Source organism: Mobula birostris, chromosome 1 (genome assembly GCF_030028105.1).
Source record: "Mobula birostris isolate sMobBir1 chromosome 1, sMobBir1.hap1, whole genome shotgun sequence".
NCBI classification, from domain to species: Eukaryota; Metazoa; Chordata; class Chondrichthyes; order Myliobatiformes; family Myliobatidae; genus Mobula; species Mobula birostris.
The window spans coordinates 212,857,703-212,876,631 of NC_092370.1; the positions used below are offsets into that span (position 1 = coordinate 212,857,703).

General features: G+C 40.8%; 1 protein-coding gene across 1 annotated transcript in view; it reads right to left on the reverse strand.

Annotated features, from left to right (window-relative positions):
• The window catches only part of mdga2a (MAM domain containing glycosylphosphatidylinositol anchor 2a), a 1,018,846-nt gene that overhangs the window by 114,745 nt on the left and 885,172 nt on the right, over window positions 1-18,929 (reverse strand). The window contains exon 11 of the mRNA XM_072270903.1: window positions 15,025-15,205. Within this exon, the coding sequence (XP_072127004.1) occupies window positions 15,025-15,205 (181 nt within the window). The remainder of the gene's footprint in view (window positions 1-15,024; window positions 15,206-18,929) is intronic.

The following is an 18,929-nucleotide window of genomic DNA, read 5'->3' on the forward strand; positions in this document are numbered from 1 at the left end:
ATCAATGGGGATGGGAGAGGTTCTGGAGAATTGGAGGGTTGCAGATGTTGTTCCTTTATTCAAGAAAGGGAGTAGAGATAGCCCAGGAAATTATAGACCAGTGAGCATTACTTCAGTGGTTGGTGAGTTGATGCAGAAGATCCTGAGAGGCAGGTTTTATGAACAATTGGTGAGGTATAATATGATTAGAAATAGTCAGCATGGCTTTGTCAAGGGCAGGTTGTGCCTTACGAGCCTAATTGAATTTTTTGAGGATGTGACAAAACACATTGATGAAGGAAGAGTAGTAGATGTAGTGTATATGGATTTCAGCAAGGCATTTGATAAGGTACACCATGCAAGGCTTATTGAGAAACTAAGGAGGTATGGGATCCAAGGGGACATAGCTTTGTGGATCCAGAACTGGCCTGCCCACAGAAGGCAAAGAGTGGTAGTAGATGAGTCATTTCTGCATGGAGTTCGGTGACCACTGGTGACCAGGGATCTGTTCTGGGACCCCTACTCTTTGTGATTTATATAAATGACCTGGATGAGGAAGTGGAGGGATGGGTTAGTAAGTTTGCTGATGACACAAAGGCTGGAGGTGTTGTGGATAGTGTGGAGGGCTGTCTGAGGTTACAGTGGGACATTGATAGGATGCAAAACCGGGCTGAGAAGTGGCAGGTGGAGTTCAACCCAGATAAGTATGAAGTGGTTCATTTTGGCAGGACAAATACGATGGCAGAATATAGTATTAATGGTAAGACTCTTGGCAGTGTGGAGGATCAGAGGGATCTTGGGGTCTGAGTCCACAGGACGCTCAAAGCAGCTGTGCAGGTTGACTCTGTGGTTAAGAAGGCATACAGTGTATTGGCCTTCATCAATCATGGAGTTGAATTTAGGAGCTGAGAGGTAATGTTGCAGCTATATAGGACCCTGGTCAGACTCCACTTGGAGTACTGTGCTCAGTTCTGGTCGCCTCACTACAGGAAGGAGATGGAAACCATAGAAAGGGTGCAAAGGAGATTTACAAGGATGTTGCCTGGATTGGGGAGCATGCCTTATGAAAACAGGCTGAGTGAACTCGGCCTTTTCTCCTTAGCAACGGAGGATGAGAGGTGACCTGATAGAGGTGTATAAGATGATGAGAGGCATTGATCGTGGGGATAGTCAGAGGCTTTTTCCCAGGGATGAAATGGTTGCCACAAGAGGACACAGGTTTAAGGTGCTGGGGAGTAGGTACAGAGGAGGTGTGAAGGTTAAGTTTTTTACTCAGAAGGAGGTGAGTGTGTGGAATGGGCTGCCAGCAATGGTGGTGGAGGAGGATACGATTGGGTCTTTTAAGAGACTTTTGGATAGGTACATGGAGTTTAGAAAAATAAAGGGCTATGGGTAAGCCTGGTAATTTCTAAGGTAGGGACATGTTCGGCACAACCTTGTGGGCCAAAGGGCCTGTATTGTGCTGTAGGTTTTCTGTGTTTCTATGTTTCTCTATTTCTCCTATTGTCTCGTTTTCCCTTTTCAAGGTGACTGGGGTCCTGTCGGTGTCCGTGATCTACAGTTGCACTCAAACGGCGGTTCTGCACAATGGCATGTTTCTGTTCTTGGAGCTCACCAATCGGCCATGTTTTTGATATCTCCAGGAGCTCCCTGAAGATGGGCGCCTTCGTGGTATGCCCTAGTGCGGTCCTGTGTACCCAATTTCTCACCAGTGTCACTAATTGAAGCAAAGCAGGGAGCCAGAACATCAAGGCAGTGAGTTCGGCTGACAGAGTCCTCTGCACTCAGCTGATCACTCTCCTTCTCTCCCTCTTTCTCTCGATGGTGAGTGAGAGTTTGTTGCCGAATCTCGAGTCGGGGGAACTTGAAATAAAAGCAGCAAGACAGACAGACTGTAACAGTGAAACAGTGACTGTTTGTCTCCCCTCTTGCTGTGGAAAATCTGTTTGGAGAGCAATCAATTCAATTATATACGTTTCTGTGATTCTATAGCATGTGATCAGGTATTTCAGATTTTTTTTAAATGTGTTATAGATTATTAACTAATTAATTAGTAGATCAGTCACCTCTCATACATCTAAAGCTGGGTATCATGAAGTTTTAGGTTTAACATCTGTGTGTCATCTCAAGTTTAAGTTTATTTTCATTTAACCATGCATATGTATACAGCTAAACGAAACATTGTTCCTCTGGAGCTAAGGTGTAAAACATAGTACATATAGTCACACACAACACATACATTATGATCAGGTGCATACAGTCACAAAATAAAATGAGCACAAGCCCCTGAGTGGCGTGGGCTGAAGATCGACAGATTGATATCAAGTGCAAAGAAACAGTATAATGTTACTGGCACTATTATATTCAAACACTGTGGCTTGCAACAAACTGCAATCACTAATCTGTCATATATGAAGAATGCCCACAGTTCTCATATATTGCCAAACATTATCTTTATCAATTTGTTATGTACCTTTTAATATTTTACACACTTCATTTTGCCTCAGCATAATAAAATTAAGATTAACAAATGTCAGACATGAAGAGAAAATACAGAGAGTGAGAAGAAAGGAAGGGAAAGGGAGACAAGGATTTAGAAACACAATAAAAGTCTGACTGAAACAGACGGGAAACAGAAGTGTTGAAACGAACAGTTGCTGGGTATCAGTGTGTGTATTAATAATAGTCTGAACTCCTTCTTATAAATGGATTAGAAGGTCATAGATGGCCTTGAGGGCAGATTGCCAAATCCATATCTTACTGGTGTTCATTGAATAATTGTCTGTTGGACCATGTATCAGAGAACGGTAACTCTTAAACCATTCCATAGAAGAATCAGCATCAGGTTTATAATCACTGGCATGTGTTGCGAAATTTGTTAACCAAGCAGCAGCAGTGCAATGCAAAACATGATAATATATATAAAAAAAGTAAATTACTGACAGAAGGTATATTAAATTGATTTTAAAAAGTGCAAAAACAGAAATAATATATATTTTTTAAAAAGTGAGGGGTAGTATTCATGGATTCAATGTCCTTTTAGGAGTTGTATGGCAGAGGGGAAGAAGCTGTTCCTGAATTGCTGAGAGTGTGCCTTCAGGCTTCTGTACCTCCTTTCTGATGGTAACAGTGAGAAGAGGGCATGCCCTGGGTGATAAGGGTTCTTGATAATGGATGTTGGCTTGCTGACACACTCTTCCTTTATACTACAGAGCTAGAACCTAGGATGGGGCTGACTAATTTTAGAATTTTCTGTAGCTTCTTTCGGTCCTATGCAGTAGCCCCCCCCTCCCACCATACCAGACAGAGATGCAGCCTGTTAGAATGTTCTCCATGGTACAACCATAGAAGTTTTTGAGTGTATTTGTTGACATACCAAATCTCTTCAAACTCCTAATGAAGTATAGACACTGTCTCGCCTTCTTTATAACTGCATCGATATGTTGGGACCAGGTTAGATCCTCAGAGATCTTGACACCCAGGAACTTGAAACTGCTCACTCTCTCCACATCTGATCCCTCTATGAGGATTGGTATGTTTTCCTCTGTCTTATGCTTTCAGAAGTCCACAATCAGCTCTTTTGTCTTACTGATGTTGAATGCCAGGTTGTTGCTGTGGCACCACTCCACTAGTTGGCATATTTCACTCCAGTACGTCCTCTCGTCAGCACCTGAGATTCTACCAACAATGGTTGTATCATCAGCAATTTTATAGATAGTATTTGAGCTATGCCTAACCACACAGATATGGGTATAGAGAAAGTAGAGCAGTGGGCTAAGCACATACCCCTGAGGTGCATCAGTGTTGATCGTCAGTGAAGAGGATATGTTATCACCAATCCACTCAGATTGTGTAGTTCCGGTTAGAAAGTCAAGGATCCAATTGCAGAGGGAAGTACAAAGGCCTAGGTTCTGCAACTTCTCAATCAGGATTGTGGGAATGATGGTATTAAATGCTGAGCTATAGTCAATAAACAGCATCCTGACATAGGAGTTTGTGTTGTCCAGGTGGTCTAAGGCCATGTGAAGAGTCATTGAGTTTGCATCTACCGTTGATATATTGATATAGGCAAATTGCAATAGGTCTAGGTCCTTGCTGAGGCAGGAGTTGATTCTAGCCATGACCAACCGTAATGCATTTCCTCACTGTAAATATGAATGCTACTGGGCAATAGTCATTAAGGCAGCTCACATTACTCTGCTTGGGCACTGGTACAATTGTTGTCTCTATTAACTGTACAGACCATAGAAGCAGTTGTGATTTTCAGCAGAATAAGGATGAAATGGGAATATTTAATTGTATCCATCGAGCTGTGTTGCATATGATCGCATTCAATGTGCCCCAGAGCAAACACATTCAGGACAGACAGCAATTGAGGGAACAAAAATACATAAAACTGAAGAGAGCTCCATGCCTACATTTGGAAGAGGGGTTACCTAAATTGTTAGCAAGTGCAAGGCTGGTTACAGTAATACAGGAAACACCAGATGCTTGCCACTCTGATGAAAGAAAAAGACTTTCTAAAACTAATGCTTCATTTCAAGACATTCAAAAATTGTTTTGTCTCTTTTGTGACATCTTGGGATTTTTCAATAACTTGAAGAAGGTATGTTAAAACAAACTTTTGTCATAAAAATAATGTTGAAACTGCACAACTAATTTGTAAACTGATGAAGCCTAGAGATTAATAGAGAAGCCCATGCATGAGACAGACAGGGGAAACAAAATGCCCATCAACACAAAGCAGTGGTTCCCACAGAACTGGCCAGGAGACAATAATTTCTTTGTATTGTGGGTAGAGTTATAGAGAATGTGCAGGCCAGCTTGAAAAAATCTTCCACCAAGAAGGACCAAAAGGCCTGTTTCTGTACTGTAGTTTTTCTATGGTTTCTAAGTTTGGCTGCTGACTAAGCTCCTTCCCAGAATGCGTTCAGCAGCCATTGCACTGCTGTTCCTAAACTTGAGCCGGAAAATATTAACAGAGATTGATGGACAAGCAAAGCAGATGAGCCAGGCAGATTCAGAAACAAGAAGGAGGGTAAATTCATAGGATAATATCAACTAGACAAGGAGAGAAAATAGAGTGTAAGAAAGAAAGAAAACTGGAAACATGTATTCAGAAAGTTATAAAACATATACAGGAGATTCTGCAAATGCTGGAAATCCACAAGAATGCATGTAAAATGTTGGAGGAATTTCTTATTTAATATTTTAGTAATACTTGTTTAATATTGTAAATATATTGTTTGATAAAGCATTCTTTGTGTTTAAATGATTCATTGTCGGTTAATGTACATGAACAGCATACATTACATTACATCTTCACTTCATATCTGCATGCTTGCTTTGGAGTTACTAAACAAAACAGTGGCAATGAGTAACTTTAAAAACAAACCCAAGACAACAACCTACCTGTTGAAACGCAGCCAGACGTTCGCATTAAAAAAAAATAGCACATGCTTCTTTGGGAAGGGACAGAAATAGTTGAGTTAAAGAAAAAGCAAAAAATAGCCAAAATTGAGGGTTTCATAAACTGGGTAATAATAATCATAAATAAAAAAAGAGCAAAAATAGCTGTCTACATTCGAAAGATAGATGCATTCGATTGCACAAGTGATAACTGGATATTGTATACTGAGTGAATTGAGCAGTATTTTGAAGAAAACAAAATTGCCAATGAGAAACAAGTGCTTTTTTGCTGAATGTAATAGTTGGAAGAGCATATGGTTTGCTTAGTTGTTTGACTGTGCTAACCAAACCAGTCAAAATGAGCTTTCCTGATATTGTGATAGTAATGGAGGAACATTTCGAACTGAAACCATTGTTGATTGCAGATCACTTTGGGTTTCATAAGCAGAATCAAAAGGAAGGGGAGTCCATTTCAGCATAGGTGGATGAACCGAAAACATTGTGAGCATTTTCAGTTCAGTGATGTGCTTAATGATGCTCTAAGAGATTATTTAGTTTGTAGAATCTTACAAGAAAGAATTCAAAAATGGCTCCTAGCTGAAACAGGACTTAGATTTAAAAGAGCAGTTGAAATTGCTGTATCAATGGAAACAGCAGACAGAGATGCAATTAGGTTGTAGTCAGAAATGAAAGTGAGCATGAGTAAAATGGCACTGTCTAAACAGGGACCTGCCTGGCCGAACAAATTGTGTTACCATTGTGGTAGGGGCTGATATACACCAGACTAATGCAGGGTTAAGGGCAAAACTTGCAGACGATGAAACGAAGTAGGACACATACAAACAGCATGCTGGATCGACAAAAATAAATAGTCACCACAGGGAAGAGGAAAAGATAAAAAGGCAAGTTGCAGTTTCAAAAAGAGCACTAATCTGCATGTGTTGGTGAAAAATCTGATAATGACGAGAGTGACACAGCACTCAATAGCCTTGGATTTACAATGTGAAAACTAACAAGAGACAAGCAATATGGCTTACACTAGAAATGAACAGCAAATTAATTAAAACAGAATTAGACTGTTTCAGTCAGTCCTCTAAATGAGTTTGAATGGCATTTCAAAGATACTGAACTAAAACCTGAAGATAACTATCGAAGAACTTATACTGGATAAAAGATAACTCCTGCAGGAATGACATTCATAACAGTGAAATACAGCCAACAAGCCACATTGGGCTTGTACAGCATATGGTAAATTTAACAGGGCCAGCATTGTGGGGCTGTGATTGGCTAAAACAACTACAACTTGATTGGAGATCCATCTACCATCTGCATGCCACATCCCCTGCAATAGAGTCAACTGAAAGTGAATTAAGAAAGCTACTTGATGATGACACAGCAGTATTCAAGGATGGCATTGGAAAACTCAAACATAACAAGGGTTAAATAGTGCTAAATGAAAATTTAATTGGGATGAACTTGCTATTAATGGAGGTTGCTTTATGTGGGGATTCAGAGTTGTTGTACTTTTCAAGCTGAGAGCTAAAGTGTTGAAAGAGGCACATGCTAGTCATCTAGGCATAGTCAAAATGAAAGCGTTGGCTCGAAGCTTTGTCTAGTGGCCTGGGATAGATCAGGAGATCTAGCAGCTTGCCATGCACTGTTCACAATGCCAACACATCCAGAAAAAAAAGTGGCCAGAGCTGTCAGAACCACTTCCTACAGTCCCAGAGTCACCTCTTACAATCCCCATGGAGAACACCCCAGAAACTGAGGCTGTTTCACAGACACAAGGCTCTCTGCCAAGGACAGTATCTCCCATTGTCAAGAAAGATAATAACCTACAAGAGTAAGGAATCCTCCACAGTCTTCAGGCCTGCATAGGACAATTTAAAATTTACTATGCTGCGGATGTTCACATAGATAGATAGATAGGTAGATATACTTTATTGATCCCGAGGGAAATTGGGTTTCGTTACAGCCGCATCAACCAAGAATAGAGCATAAATATAGCAATACAAAAACCACAAACAATCAAACAACAATATGCAAACTATGCCAGATGGAAATAAGTCCAGGACCAGCCTATTGGCTCAGGGTGTCTGACCCTCCACGGGAGGAGCTGCAAGTTCGATGACCACAGGCAGGAACAACCTCCCGTGACGCCCAGTGTTGTATCTTGGTGGAATATGGCTGGAGTCCAACAGTAAAAAGTTCAATATCTGGACTACAAACACGTTCCTCGATCGTAATATGACCAGGATTGCACCATCCATTGTTAACCAGAACAGTAAGCCCCCAACTCCTTTACGCTTACCACTCTCAGTGCACTTCCGGTCAGCCCGAACATAGTAGCTTGTTACCTAGTATATATACTGTATATATGTATACAAGTTGAGATGCATTCTATATTGCTTTGGAGGTTATTGCTCAGCTGAAAGGAGTGTTATGAATATTTGAGTAATATTGTGAATATATTGCTTGATTAGCATTCTTTAGTGTTTAAATAATTCATTATGTGTTATATGTTTCTCAATGGCAAATGTCATTTCGCCACTACATCATAAGTGGGTGCCTCACTAAAGTAAAAATGAAATAGACATGGATCTCCTGGCTCTTCATTTTCTTTAAATTAGTATTATATTTTGGAGTTATAAAACAAATCATAGCTTAGCAGGTCAGGCAGCATCTATGGAGAGGACTATACAGTTGAAGTTTCAGTCCCAAAGAAGGGTCTCAGTCTGAAACATCAGCTTCTTATTCTTCTCCATAAATGCTCCTTGACCTGCTGAGTTCTGCCAGCATTTTGTGCGTTACTCAGAAAGTAAAACAATGGTTTAATTGAAGAGGTAGGTATGGAAGAAACACAAACACACAATTAATGCTTGCTTACCCGAATTGGGTATAAACTCTTGGCTTCCTAAATAAGTCACTGAGACTTTTTAACAGTCATTTGACAGATATGTTGTTGCCATGCCAAAATTAACCCAACGTTCAAGCCAACTCTTGGTATCATTTAGCAATTCCATAAAGCTCACATAAGAAATTTGGCATTGAAATATATTTCCAGTTACTAGCTGCAATATAGTCCTGTCGGCGCATTATATCCTGCATCCAGAACTCATTGCATTGATTGCATTTGATTTGTTTCTAGACATTACAGTACAGTGTCCAATAGGATTGTTTCAGTCATCTATAATAACATTGGGTTAGGATTTCAGACTTAGCAACAAAGAATCTTAAACTTCAATGTTAATAACTTTTGGATCAAGCCCCAGGAGCAAGTAATAGTTGTGTTTTCAGTCTCTTTTGCTAATCCCAATCATTACGTGAACACAAACATTACAATAACTTATAAAAGCACTTTTGGGGTAACAGCAACGTCCTGTTAGCGTAAGTATTGGCAATTTAGTCCAATTCTACATTGCATATAGAATTGGAAATTATAACATTTTGCTTAATAAATGACATCCTCTTGTAGCCAAAACATTTGTATAATATTGCCACTAATTTTCCAGATGTTGTAAATGGAAATTTTAATATATATTGAGCACCTTATTACTTTATACTGAGCTTTCCATTGTTGTGTTACTATTACAAGAACTTTTTCTACAAATAGTGCACAATGTTAAGGGAAATCTGCTAAACAAATGAACAGAAACGACTTGCTGGGTCTCTTGAGAATTAACAGTACCAACATCAAGTAGTAAGCCACTTTCTCCCATAAAAACCAGCTTGGTATTCATAAATGGAAAATATGTATGGTGTAGCTGCTTAAAGCTAGAAACTCCCCCCAAAATGCTGCATGATCCACAATTAGCTCGAATTAGCTAAGCTGCTCCTGCAGCTAAAGATTGAAAGAATTTCAAAAGGCAGTGAGCTAGGCATTGGTTTTTGAGAGCTTCAAGCAAGGGCCTGTTCCATGCAGTGTCACTAAGTAAATAAATAAATTATTGCCACCCATCAGGGCAACATCAATTACTCCGGCTAGATGGAACTTGTTTTGAAGAACTATAACTGCAGGTGCATGAAATATGAAATGAAACCAAGTATTGAAAATAATCAACAGGACAGGCAGAATCTGTGAACAGAGGAACAGAGTTAATGTTTCAGGTTAATGACATCTATTCAGAAAGGAACCTATGGACACTATAACTGGAGCTTTTACTTATTCATTCATTACCATGACCTTTGTATATTTCTAACTGCGACCACATCATATATCTGTGATGCAATATTTCTGTTGCATTGGTGTTGGTCAAGCTGATTTTATACAATTTGAATAAATTATTCACTGCACAGTAACATGATATTCCTTACATGGATGTAAACATTATTTGTCAGTACTTATAAACTTTTCATTTGCATTTTGTCATCTTTTGCACATTCATTGTTAGTCTTTGTGTGTAGTTTTTTATTGATTCTATTCAACTGTGAATACCTGCAAAAATGAATCTTAAATTTACTTTGAACTTTGCATTGGAAGAAGGTTATGTTAGAATTGTTCAAAGATGAATAAAGTCATCTGAAACTTGGAGTCCAAAAGTTAAGGAAATTCTTGGGATAAGATCAAGTTTGCTGGACATTCTGCTGGACAAATATAATGACACCATGCTCAGCAAAAGTTATTGGTCAGCGGGTTGCGTGGGTTCAAGCACTTCTCTAGGGCTTGTAAGTTGGAATGCATTCATCTGCAACTGCACTGATGCATGATGAGGACTATTACACCATCAGTTTGCAGGCCAAGACACTCAGGGACTTGGGCTATATACATTTTTTGTGACTCTATGGTTTTCAGCTATCATAACTCTGTGTGTTGTGTGTGACTGTTGGTTCTGCATTTTGCACCTTGGTCCTGGAAGGATGCTGTTTCATTTACCATGTGTATGGTTCAATGACAATTAAACTTGAACTTGAACTTCAGGTAATTGATGCAGGCACTCCAGTGCAGATTGGAGGGAGTCCTGCACTATCAGAGATGAGGTCTTTCAGGTGATTTGTTCCCAGATGGATGTACAAGATGCCTGGCAGCTTCGAAGCCCTCCATCCAACATCACTAAACAACTTATCTGTTCAATATTTCAGTAGTTTTCAGGACCTTGCTGTATAGTGAGGTGCACTTCAGTACATGTAATGCTATGTTTAAATAGTTGAAACAGGTTTTAGATGGCCTGAAGTAATAAAAGACACTATAATTAAAAACTTTCATTGTTTGATATCCATGTAAAAGGAACAATCCTCAGCAGTTAACAAATAGTAACTCTTTATTAAACAGAGAACACGGCACAGTACAGTCCCTTGTTGTGGTATTGCCTGTAACTAATAAAGTGGCCATTGAGTGTATGTTCATGGTCTCCCACTTCAAGGCTTAACATTTCGTGTGTTCAGAGACACTCTTCTTAACACCATTGTTGTAATGTGTGGTTATTTGAGTTGCTGTTGCCTTCCTGTCAGCTTGAACCAGTCTGGCCATTTCCTTCTGACCTCTCTCATTAACAAGGTGTCTTTGCCTGCAGAGCCGCAGCTCACTGGATGTTTTATATTCCTTGCACCACTCTCTGTAAACTCCAGAGACGGTTGTGTGTGAAAATCCTAGGAGTGCAGCAGTTTCTGAGCTAATCAGAACTCCATCTGTTACCAACAATCCTTCAATCGTCAAAATAACTTAGAAACATAGAACAGAGAAATCTACAGCACATTACAGGCCCTTTGGCCCACAATGTTGTGCCGACCATGTAACCTACTCTAGAAACTGCCTAGAATTTCCCTATTTTCTATATGCCCTCTATTTTTCTAAGCTCCACGTACCTATCAAAGAATCTCTTAAAAGACTCTAATGTATCTGCTTCTACCACCATCGCTGCCAGTGCATTCCACACACCCACCACTCTCTGTGTGAAAAACTTACCTCTGACACCCCCCTTGTACCTGCTTCCAAGTACCTTAAAACTATGCCCCCTTATCTCAGCCATTTCAGCCCAGGGAAAAATCCTCTCGCTATCTGCACAATCAATGCTTCTCATCATCTTAGACACCTCTGTCAGGTCACCTCTCATCCTCCATCACTTCAAAGAGAAAAGGCTAAGTTCATTCAACCTGTTCTCATAAGGCACGCTCTCCAATCTAGGCAACATCCTTGTAAATCTCCTCTGCACTCTCTCTATAGTATCCACATCCTTCCTGTAATGAGGTGACCAGAACTGAACACAGTGCTCCAAGTGGGGTCTGACCAAGGTCTTATATAGCTGTAACATTACCTCATGGCTCTTGAACTCAATCCCACAGTTGATGAAGGTCATCACACCATACGTTTTCTTAACAAAACTGTCAACCTGTGCAGCAGCTTTGCATGTCCTATGGACACAGACCCCAAGATCTCGTTGATCCTTCTCACTGCCAAGAGTCTTTCCATTAATATTATATTCAAATTCTTCAAATTTGATCTATCGGTTTGAACAACTTCGCACTTATCTGAGTTGAAGTCCATCTGCTACTTCTCAGCCCAGGTTTGCATCCTATTGATTTCATGCTGGAACCTCTGACAACCCTCCCTCCAGACTATCCACAACACCACCAACTTTTGTGTCATCAGCAAACTTATTTAGATCACATTTCTTACCCTTCTGATGTTTGGCCTGAAGAACAAATGAATCTTTTGACCATGTCTGCATTCTTTTATGCATTGAATTGCTGCCACATGATTGGCTGATCCTTGCAAGCGGAACAAGTGCTACACCTGCCCCTACACCTTCTTCCTCGCTACCATCCAGGGCCCTAAACAGTCCTTCCAGGTGAGATGAAACTTCACTTGTGAGTCATTTACTGTGTTCAGTGCTCCTGGTGTGACCTCCTGTACATCGGTGAAACTTAACGTAGATACTTAGGTCGGGACACAGCTTCACCGAGCACCTACACTCCATCCGCCAGAACAAGCGGAATCTCCCAGTGGCCACCCACTTTAATTCCACTTCCCATTCCCATTCCGATATGTCCATCCATGGCCTCCTCCACTGTCATGATGAGGCCACACTTAGGTTGGGGGAATGACACTTTATATTCCATTTGGGTAACCTCCAGCCTGATGGCAGGAACATCGATTTCTCAGACTTCCGATAACGCCCACAACCACCCCCCACCCCTCTTCTCCATTTCCCATCCCCTTTTCCCTCTCTCACTTCACCCCACCAATCAACTTCCCAGCTCTTTACTTCATTCCTCTCCCTCCAGGTTTCACTTATCATCTTGTGATTTTCTCTCTCCTCCCCCTACCTTTTAAATCTACTCCTCAGCTTTTTTTTCTCCAGTCCTGCCAAAGCGTTTCGGCCTGAAATGTTGACTGTACATTTTTCTATAGTTGCTGCCTGGCCTGTTGGGTTCCTCCAGCATTTTGTGTATGTTACTTGATTGGCTGATTATATATTTACATTAATGAGCAAGTGTACAGGTATCCCTAATTGGACATTGAGTGTGGATTAACCTATTCCACCATCGTATTCAAGTCTTTCCTCTTGTATAGTCCATAAGCCTTCATTTTTCTTGTATTCATTTGCCTTTCTAAGAGTCTCTTAAATGTCCCTCATTGGCCTCTACTACTACCCCAGGTAGTGTGTTCCATGCATCCTCTGTGTGGGGTGGGTGGTGGGGAGGAGGGCAGAAACTGCCTCTGATTTCCCCTAAACTTTCACTCCACTTAGCTTTAACAGATGTCTTCTCGTATTGGCCATTGCAACCCTGGGAAACACGCTGCCTGGCCACTCTGCTATGCCTCTCATACAAAATCACCTCTCGTCCTCCTTCGCTCTAAAGAGAAACTCCCTAGCTCACTAAACCTATCCTCATATTCTCTAATCCAGGCAACATCCTGATAACTCTCTGCACCCTCTCTGAAGCTTTCTAAGATGAGGTGACTGGAACTGAATATAATATTCTGAGTGTGGTTTAACAAGTTTTATAGAGCTGCAAAATAATCTCACAGCTCTTGAGCTCAATCCCCTGACTAATGAAGGCCAACATTCCATACACTGCCTTTACATCTCAACTTTGAGGTATCTATGGATTTGGACCCTGTCATTGTACTTTGCCTTCAGCTTTGATCTTCATTTGACATGTTTCCAGATTGAACTCCATCAGCTAAATCTCCAACCAGCTCTGCATCCTGCAACATGTACCTTTGTAACTTAACACAACCTTCCACACCAACAACACCACCAATTTTCATGTCATCTGTAAACTTACTAACATACCCTTCCACTTCCTTATTCAAGTCAATTATAAAAAAAAGTCAAAGTTTAGGGTTCCCAGAATAGATCCCCGCAGAACTCCACTAGTCACCAACATCCAGGCAGAATATGCTCCACCTACTGCCATTCTCCGCCTTCTGTGGGCCAGCCAGTTTCAAATCTACACAGCCAAATTTTCATCGATCCCATGCCTCATGACATTCTGTAAGAGCCAACCATGGAGCAACTTGTCATACGCCTTAGTAAAATCTATATACACCACATCCACCGCTCTACCTTCATCAATTGTCTGTTGCCTGGGGATTTGAAGATGCTTGTTTAGGCACGTTAAACAGGTTATTCGCAGTGATCTCATAAAGACTTTGCATGAACCAACTGTAAGTTCTGGGAAATTTACCAATACAGCAAGCTCCAAGACTGAGTGAGCATAGGCCTTTGCTTTTCATGCTTGATATTGCAGATTGTGCACTGGAAACTCTGCAAGTTGACTTGTGAGGGTGAGAGAGCAGAGACTGTGCAGAGGTGGGGTGAGAAATTGCAAAGGGTTGGAAGGAAGATCAGGAGGCTAATAACATTAATGCAATCTGTAGCTGTGTCAGGTCTAATTATGAGCGGAAGGGTCAAGATCAGTGGCTAGAAAGCTGATCATAGGTGGACAGGATGACGTGTATGGACAGAGGGGTTAAGGTTGATTGTAGTTGGAGAGTTTATGAGATTGAGGTTGGTAATTGAAAGGTTAGGTCTGATCACAGTGGAGGAGCCCAGATTGGTGGGTGAAGTTTGTGTGGGGCCAGTAAAGAGAGGTCGACAAAGGTGTCAGGACCATCAACTGTGTGGAATTGTACAGCTACATTCCTATTTTCCGTAAGATTTATTTTTCATTAACATCGGAGTGGGTTGAGCATATAAAGACGATGCTATGCAATTCATTTTCTGGTAAAATATATTGAATGTAGCACAAACAGGTGAGGGTATTCACAAAAGGTTCTAGTACTCCTGGAATGCTGCACAGCTTGGCTTTCAACTCATATTGTTTTGATGTCCATTGCTTTGTTCGCAATTTATAACTGGTGACTTTTTGATATCATTGCATGTCTTGAGAAAACTCTGGTACAGGAGACTGGATATATATTTAGTAATTCATTGAAAGCCATACTATGAAAACCTATCAAGATCCTATTATGAAGAGTCACATAGAATCAAGGAGTATTTCAGCTCACTAAAATCAACATGGAAATGGATTGCTTTATATGCGCATGTAATATTAATGTTAGTTTCTATGATTTAAAGCTATGTGCAACAAAAATCAATTGCATAAATTACCTCAAGCAATTCAAATTTTCATGGCTCTCTGCAGCAATTTTCAGAATGCGAAATACTATTGCATGACAGTTCTTACCATCGGTGTACTTAATGACTCGGATGGTGGAATCGCCTTCCCCGAATCGTGTAATAGGTGTCAGGCGAACCTCGTAGGCCTCCGGCTTCAGGAGTTCTGTGAGATTGTGTGTGATTAACTCCCCTGTCTGGATCATTGTATTCATGGAGATTTCTTGTTCCCACCAGCGCTGCTGGCCAGTCTGAAGAGAAAGCAAAGAATGAGATTGATTAGCAGTGAGAGTTACTCTAACAGTTTATTTTTAGAATTGTGTTAAAACGTGGGGAATTGGAGATGGAGAGTCACTTTAAAATACTTGCTTCATTTTGAGCTTGATGTAAGAAAGATTAAACTCTCCATTCTGTATTAAGACCAAGAAAGCAATTGTTACACAGGCAGATTTCTACCTCCATTGCTGGCCTGACTTGCACATGAATGAAATAAATTTATATACAGTAGTGAAGGAGGAAAGGTCTAGTGGATTTGTGGCAAGAGGTTAACCCTTGAGCGGAAAGTAAAATGGCTTCTGAGCAGACTTCAGACAAGGGATTTTGGAAACCCATTTGCAGTGTGTGGTTCAACTCGGGACAGCAAGTTTTGATGGAAGACAGGTCTTGAGGAGATATTAAGGGGTAATATAAAGCTGAGATCAAGTCACAGAATTGAAATGGTGATATCATTGTGGCTAGTAGAACATTCAAGACAACTCTAGGACAATAGGGCACCACGGGGATTCATCTGAGAGCCCATAGAAATGATGATGCACAGTTACACTACAGTGGCTGTTGGAATTCCTTCATGTAGCCAGTCCATCTCCACCTGCTGTCAGGGTCACACTTCTGCTAAAGGACGCACAGTGATGCTGAGGTGATTGATTCCAAAATGGCATTTCACTGATACTTGTTCATAGTGAAATCCAGATGTACTATCCCTGCAGTAAAAGATTCTGCACCAGCCCCTACCCTGTTCCCTTAGCACAGGCTTCATTTTGGAATTCCAAGGACACACACAAGACCCTTTCAATATTGCTTTCAAGTGCAACTTTCCACCAGAGGCCATATCTGTCTGGTTCAAACTGAGCATGCAAGTCAGGAGTCAGTGAGGAATTCCCAATAAGGTCAGAACAACATTGTGTAATCTGCTTTCAGTAGTTTTTTATTATTGATGTTATCAAGATTAATAACTCAGGAATGTGATTCACGTCTCTGGATGGACACATTGCATCATTCAGGAAGCTCGTAGAGGATAAGACAATCTGCCCGATGCATCCACTCTTGAATTATGCACACACTTCTCCACTAGCACCAGGTTCCCAAACCATACTATATCTATAAATACATTTCCAACAATCAGTCAATGTTTCATTGTCTCTATCTTTCAATCTTCTACAGCTTGGAAGGACAAAGACCCATAGACTAATGGGATTTTTATCAGCTTCAAGTCACACACCTCCTTGGCCTGAACACGTACCACATATCCTTCACCGCTGCTGGATTTCCTGCCTAATAACAGTGCAGCAGCACGTTCAACACAGGGACACCAGTTCAGAAAGATAGCTCACCACCCCTTAAGGGCCGACTTGGATGGGCAAATCATGCTGGTGTTGCCAAGAATGAAATAATAATAATAACAATATGTTATCAGCCTGTCAGAATCAAGTTTTCAGCCACATAATTATGCTGAAATTGGTTGTGGTTTACACTTGAATGGTACTCAGCTCTGTGAAGACACACTTGAAAAGGCTGCCATATTACAGTTCAGTGTGCTCTTGACCATTCCCCAAATTATACTTGTTAGGACAAAAACAAACCAGGGAATGCTCAGCAGGTTGGAGAGTGTCTGTTAAAAGAGAAACAACATCAAAGCTTCAAGCTGAAGACATTTGTCAGAACTGGGAAGGAGAGAAAACAATTTAGAGTTACAAATAGGGTGGGGTGGAAGGAGGAATGGATGGGAAAAAGGAACTACTACATATCCAATAGAGTGAGGTGCCTTTTCTCGGATTTAGCCCTCCCCAGACACTCAGTAACTTAAAACTAACATGTGCTCTCCCTTATTCCCACCTCTGACCAAGTGGCTTCAACCTGAAATATTGATTTCTGTTTCCACAGATATCACCTCACCTGAATTCTCCACATTTCCTGTATGTATTTCAGATTATATTCTAGCATCTGCAGCATAATTTTAAATTTCATTTACTGTATTCAGGGTTCAGGGTGGGTAGTGATTTATTGCTCTAGATGTCGCTTAATAGACTTCACTCCCGCATCTCACATTCTTCATAGCTCTGAACTTAAACAGGTGTGGATCTGTGTGGTTTGTTTTGTTGTCCAAGGTCATAGGTAGCAGATATAGCATAGAAACAGTCCCTTTGGCCTACTGAGTCCAAATTGACCATTACACCATCCACTTGCACTTATCCTAGTCTGATCTCATTTTTTTTTATTTTCACCATATTTCCAACAGAGATAGCGAGGCAGAGATAAGTCTCTACCAAAGGAGGGGTAAGGTGCTCCTTCCTTCTGCTAGTCTCCTTACCACCTGATCATGGTCACATGAAGCCCTGCAAGCAGGTGGTAGATGATCATATAAGTAGCTGGTTCATATCACAAGTCCTGGTTATGCAACCGGTGACCCAAGGCAGACAACCCTGGAAAAGTATTGATAATGGCTGAGCTCACCTGTCTTACGAAGAAAATGTCCAGAAGAAGGCAATGGCAAACTACTTCTGAAGAAAAATTTGCCAAGAACAATCATGGTCGTGGAAAAACCGTGGTTGCCCATGTCATACACCATAGCACATAAAGAATGGATGATTCCCATCAACTCCCAGCAGATTCTAGCATTCACCAAAACACAGGGAACTACAGTGGCCAATTAGCATTGATTAGTAAAGCACCGGAGGGTTAAAGTAAGGCATGAGTTTGCTCTAGCAGACAATGTAAAGTAGAATCCCAAAGTCTTCTACAGGTAGAGCAAAAGGATAGCAAGGGACAAAATTGGTCCTCTGGAAGATCAGAGTGGTTATCTATTCCTGGAGCTGAAATTGATGGAAACGATCTTAGATGGATTTTTTGCATCTGTATTTACTTGGGAGATACACACAGAGGCTATAGAAGTGAGGCAAAGCAGCAGTAAGGTCATGGACCATATGCAGATTGCAGATGAGGAGCTGTTTGATGTCTTGAGGGAAATTAGGATGGATAAAACACCAGGGCTTGACAATGGGCTCCCTTGGACTCTTACAGAGGCTAGTGCAGGATCCTAGCACAGATATTTAAAATGTGCTTAGCCAAAGGTGAGGTGCTGGAGGATTGGAGGATTGTTAATGCGCTATTGTTTCAGAAGGGCTTTAAGAATAAGCCAGGAAATGAGGCTGATATCAGTAGTGGGAAATTTATTGGATAGTTTTCGAAGGAACTGGATATATAAGTACTTTGATATTCAGGGACTGATTAGAGATAATCAACATTGCTTTGTTTGTGTTAGGTTATGTTTAAACAACCTTGTAGAGTTTTTAAGGGAAGTTACCAGGAACATTGATGAAGGCAAAGCAGTGGATGTTATCTACATGAATTTTAGCAAGGCATTCAATAAAGTCCCACATAGCAGGTTGGTCAGGAATCTTGAGTTGTTTGGCATTCAAGATGCGGTTGTAAATTTTATCAGACATTGGCTTTATGGGAGAAGCCAAAGAGTGGTAGTAGATGGTTGCTTCTCTGACTGGCGGCCTGTGGAGTGCCACAAAGATCAGTGTTGGGTTTATTGTTGTTTGTAATCTGAGTGTGCATGATAATGTGGTAAATTTGAACATCAGATTTGCATATAAAACCAAGATTAGGTGTGTAGTGGACAGCGAGGAAGACTATCAAAACTTGTAGTGGGATATGGATCAGCTGGAAAAATGGACTGTAAGATGCAGGTGA